The sequence below is a fragment of the Argiope bruennichi genome, chromosome 9 (assembly GCF_947563725.1).
Source record: "Argiope bruennichi chromosome 9, qqArgBrue1.1, whole genome shotgun sequence".
Classification (NCBI taxonomy): Eukaryota; Metazoa; Arthropoda; class Arachnida; order Araneae; family Araneidae; genus Argiope; species Argiope bruennichi.
In genome coordinates, this window is record NC_079159.1 from 87,662,129 (window position 1) to 87,667,628 (window position 5,500).

At 30.4% G+C, this 5,500-nt stretch overlaps 1 protein-coding gene across 1 annotated transcript; it reads left to right on the forward strand.

The window, feature by feature from the left end:
- Nucleotides 1-507: 507 nt before the first annotated feature.
- Nucleotides 508-3,979, forward strand: LOC129984610 (inactive selenide, water dikinase-like protein). Its single transcript, XM_056094536.1, has one exon. The coding sequence runs from the start codon at nucleotides 907-909 to the stop codon at nucleotides 1,885-1,887; it is 981 nt and encodes a 326-aa protein (XP_055950511.1). The 5' UTR covers nucleotides 508-906; the 3' UTR covers nucleotides 1,888-3,979.
- The last annotated feature ends 1,521 nt before the right edge of the window (nucleotides 3,980-5,500 follow it).

Below are 5,500 nucleotides of genomic sequence, written 5' to 3' on the forward strand. Positions count from 1 at the left end.
ATTTCCAGCAATATACTGAATGGTGGTCAATGTATTCATTTAGTTTTGATTGGCATTATGTCGGAATTAAGGGATGAAATGGATTTTTCAACATCTTTGACAACGAATTCAAAATGCCTGTCAGAAGTTATGAACTTGAACTATGTCTAGCATAATAATTTAATAAATATGCCACCCACATCCCACAAGAGCTGCAAATAGAATCATGTCGCAAGACTTCATATTTTAACATGGGATTCTGACGTCATTTAAATTTATCCCATGTTCCGTAGCTCTAGTGCGATTGAGATCTGATGTGGTTAAAAACAATATTCACGTTGTAGCTAATGGAGATGTAATGGTAAAATTTGCAAAACAGATAAATTATTTATAATTGTAATTAATATGATAAAACACTATCAAAACAAACAAGCCAATAATCCAAAAGAAAGAAAAGCATGTTTTCCTTTTTTAAAACATTTGGAAGCATTTTCCTTCAAAGTTTTTTGGCAACAGGCAGAAATTCTTCTGTTATTTCGTTTTTATGATGTTGAATTAACTGGATCCGTCGCGTTTGTCACGCGCGAAAGCGATTTATATGTAAGCCTAATTTTATTGTATTTTGTTGATAATTGCTCTACATATTTATTGACTTTCGGCGGTGATTGCGCTGAAAAAACAATGGAGAACGATCCAAATCAACAGTGCTTGACTTCCACCGTTCAGCTAGAGGTCAGCAATGCACCTTGGTCTTACCGAAGTCAGTTCGATCCTGTTGCCCATGGACTAGACGCCAATTTCCGATTAACGAAGTTTTCCGAATTAAGAGGATGAGGGTGTAAAGTCCCCCAAGAGACCCTACAAAAGCTCTTGGAGGGACTAGATCAAGATGGTTTTATCCACGATGTGGAAGAGCAATCACATTTCATGCAGATGCCGATTACAAGGATCGGCATCGGTATGGATTGCAGTGTCACGCCTCTGAGACATGGTGGATTATCTCTCGTCCAGACAACAGACTTTTTTTACCCTCTTTGTGATGATCCTTATTTAATGGGTAGAATAACATGTGCAAATGTTCTTAGTGATTTGTATGCAATGGGTGTCACTGAGTGTGATAACATGTTAATGTTGTTGGCTATTAGTAGTAAGATGACAGGAGTTGAAAGGGATGTAGTCATTCCCATCATAATCAGAGGCTTCAAGGATTGTGCGTATGAGGCAGGAACAAGGATTACAGGTGGGCAGACGGTGCAGAATCCATGGTTAACAATTGGTGGTGTTGCAACAACAGTTTGTCAACAAAATGAGTTCATAGTTCCTGATAATGCTGTAGTTGGTGATGTCCTGGTTCTGACTAAGCCTCTAGGTACACAAGTTGCTGTAAGTGCCTACCAGTGGCTGGATGTACCGGAAAGGTGGAACCGAATCAAATTAGTTATCACCCAGACTGATGTTCAGAAAGCTTACCAGAGGGCGGTGGACGTAATGTGCCGCCTGAACAGAATCGCCTCCCGCCTTATGCACAAATACAATGCACATGGAGCTACGGATGTCACAGGTTTTGGATTGTTGGGACATGCAGAAAACTTGGCCAAAATACAGAAAAACGAAGTTAGTTTTGTCATCCACAATCTTCCAGTCATTGCAAAGATGGCAGCTGTAGCAAAAGCTTGTGGAAACACCTTTCAACTTCTTCAAGGTCGCTCTGTCGAAACATCTGGTGGACTTCTAATTTGCCTTCCTCGTGAACAAGCTGCTGCGTACTGTAAGGATATCGAGAAGCAAGAGGGTTTTCAGTCATGGATTATTGGAATAGTTGAAAAAGGTGATCGCACTGCCAGGATTATTGATAGACCAAGAGTGATTGAAGTTCCAGCTAAAGAGAAGGATGGCGAGCTTTGGTAGAACCCTCATTTTTAGATGCTCGTTTAGTGATCATTCCATGCTTAAATATCTGATAACAATTAATGCTATACAGAATTAGGAATCCAGTCTGAAGTATCATTGTTTGTTCAGAGTGGTGGATGTGGGCTGTATTGCCTTTTTTGTTATCATTTTTCCTTCAAAAAAAAAAAGCATTTGAAATATCTGATTTCTGTAAGCGCTGTATAGAACTGTGATTCCATTCCATGTAAATCTTAAGAACAGAAATGGAGGATGTTATCTGTATTGTCGCTTTACTCTTATCATTTATTTAATAAATGCTGATTTGGAATCATTTGCAAGAGTTGTATCTTGATATGTACTGTCTTTTAAATTGTATCTAGTATTTATATTAAAATTTTTCATCTATGTGTAATAAGTTCTTGATTATTCATTTAAAGAGACAAACTTTTTCTTCCTTGTTAGTTTTATTCAATCAAGGATTGATGGGAAATCTTTCGATCTGACCATTTTAAAATCAAGAGCTATCTTTTTAATCAATTCTGTATTAATCATTAATGTAAGTAAATTAAATTTTAATAGAGTTGAGGATTATCTTTTTCTAAGAAAGTTAAGAAACTGCAATTTGGTTAAGCACTTGATATACTTTTCAAATGTGAATAATTTACAAGTCATTAAACTCTTATTAGCTTTACTATATATATTAAAACCTCATAAAATATGAACTGCTTTCCAAATGAGGTAAGTTGATCCTTCAAAATAAATTATAAAAATTCATCTACCTTTTATCTTTTATTTATTTTTCGGGATTCAAAATCTCTTCTTTATACTTGAACATATTTGAAGTAATTGAGACTTGTTTCATTGGGAGCTTGCTCTTATATGAGAATATGGTAATAATTTATTTTGAATATTAATTCATGTTATTTTGTAATACAAATGTGTTATTATTATGTAGAAAATACAGAATTATTGACATCTTTTGAAAAACAGTAAATACTACATTAAGCATGAAGGATATTTTACTACATACTTGGTGCCTATTTAAAGATAAAATATATTGAATTTAATGTTTCAGATCAAGATGTGAATAATCAGTTGAAGTTATGCATATCTCTGGTGAATGTGAAATTTAGGAGAGTATTAAATTAGTAACATGATGTTTTGTATCATAAAAATGGAATGTATTAGACAGGAAGTTATTGACTTGATGTTTTGAAAAAGTGTCCTGGAAGTAGGTAAAATAATGAAAATAAAGTAATTAATTTCGAAGAGTACTGCTAAGAGGAATTTATCACATATATTACTTTTAAGGTGTTAAATTCTTCATTTCATAAGATACCTACCTATTTCTTGATATAATAAGTTAAGTCAAAATATAAAATTGTAAATTAATCATTTAAAAGTAAGTTAAAAAAGTAACTTAAAAAATTTTTGCAATAAAATCTGTAATGGGTTTTTTGGATCTCTCGAAAGAAGGAAACTTTTATGTGATGCGAGAATAAAAAGAATTGAAATTAAAATGGCATTGTTTCTATATCAGGAGAAGGGCTTTTATTTTTAATTTAACTCTCAATCTTATTAAGTTTGTAGAATAGCTAGTTAATTCCTCATGTATTATTAGATTTTTATTACAATACTTATGAAAACTTAAAAGACTTCCAAAATGATTAAGTGTAAAAATGATTCAATTTAAATGTAAATGCAATCTTTGAGTTTCTACTTATGGAATTGTCACAGCTTTCAGTATCAAAAATATTATAACATAATACACAAACTAGATTCATCATTCATAAACGATTGATGTTTGACATTTTTATTAATTTATTGCATGCTTTAAGAAATTTCCTTTTTGTTGCAATTGATATTTTATGTGATATTTGAATTATATCTCTTAAATGTAACAACTATTTTTTGTTATTATTTAAACTTCATCTAGACATAGTGCAAGCTTGAAAATTTTTCAAAAATTATATCTTGTTTTCTGAGAAGTGGCTGTCGGAGAAATATTGAAAGACAAAACTTTCGAATCCACTTATATGTTTGTTTTGACAGATTGAATGCTGCAGGATGCTCTTTTAAGTCTTCTAAATAAAAAAGTATTTTAATCTCTGCTGATTATGGATTATTGTACTTGTACAGACAGATTTACTTAATATATGAACTGTTTTTTAAGTATTCAGTTTCTGTCCGTAAAAAATATATATAAACAATTCATTGGACTTGAATTATTAATGTATTTGAGGAAATTGCAGAATGAAATGACAAATTTGGTACAGTGTGTTATCTATAATATGCCTTGAATTATAAATTGATATGGAACCCTTAGAAAAATCAGGTATTTCTTTCTTCATCCTATTTCTTATATTATGGTAGACTTTGGCTTTTATGGACACATATGGAATTACCCACTTATTCACATACATAATGAGTCTTAATAAGAACTGATTATATATCTATCTGTAAATAGTCTTGTTTTTCTATGAAGATTGTTGAATAAAAATGTGAAAGCAATTCTGCAGTTGGAATTGAAATATAAAATTTTAAATTCCTGGATGTATTAGTTTCCAATGCTTAAAATTCATTATTTATCTTATATTTTTCCTTAAGTATACTTGGACACAGATATTAAAAAACAAAAGATTGGTATTTTAGTGGTACTTTCCAGTCAAAATAAATTTCTTCAGTTCGACAATAAATTAAGTTTGTTTTCTCTAATAAGCAAAATTTTATCAAATTAAATTTGCAGTTTGGAACCAAATAAATGTATTTTTTAAATTGAATTTTAAGGGAATAATATGGAAATTTATAAATGTGCAGAATTTTTGATTCTTTGAAAAATTACATAGTAGGTTATCTTTCTATATATATATATATATATATATGCATTTATAATAAGACAGCGAGTTTTCTGCCATAGGCTTACAATTTACTTTTTTATTAAATAAATGAATTAAAAAAATTTAGTAAAAAAATTGTAGTTGTAATATATATTGCATTAGCAATATTAATGGACTGTCCTATTTTGAATCAGATCTAAAATTGTTATATGTAATGGTTGCCTTTAACCATGGATTTAGAATTTATGGATGACTTAACATCTCAATTTTGTATTAAGATCAATTATATTAAAATGTTCAGATTCCATGATTTTCAATATTGGATGCTAGATTTGGAGGCATATCGAATTGGAACAGACCAAAATAATTGGGGATGTCTGATCACTGTCATTGACAGTAATATTTACTATATTCAGAAGAGTTAATGTACTGAATATACATTATGTAATTTTTAAAAAAAATCCTTGTTCTGTATTTGTAAAAGCAAAAAAATTCCTCAAACTAATTTCTCAATATTAAATGCAAGGCATATAAATTTTTTAGTATCCTTTTCCTATAAATAAAAAAGTGGAGCAAATTATTCAAGCCATAATAAAAAGTATAAAAAATATCTTTCTTTTTAATTTTTAGAAATATTTATTTGAATGGAATGTGTATTGTATAAACTTTATTTTGAGTAATCCTTTGTGAAGTTGGATATGTCAGCTGGTGGTTTGGAGTATTTATTCAATACAGTGAATGTGCAGTTTTATTATTTATCACTGTTGGATAAAACATAACTTCAAGCTAAATTT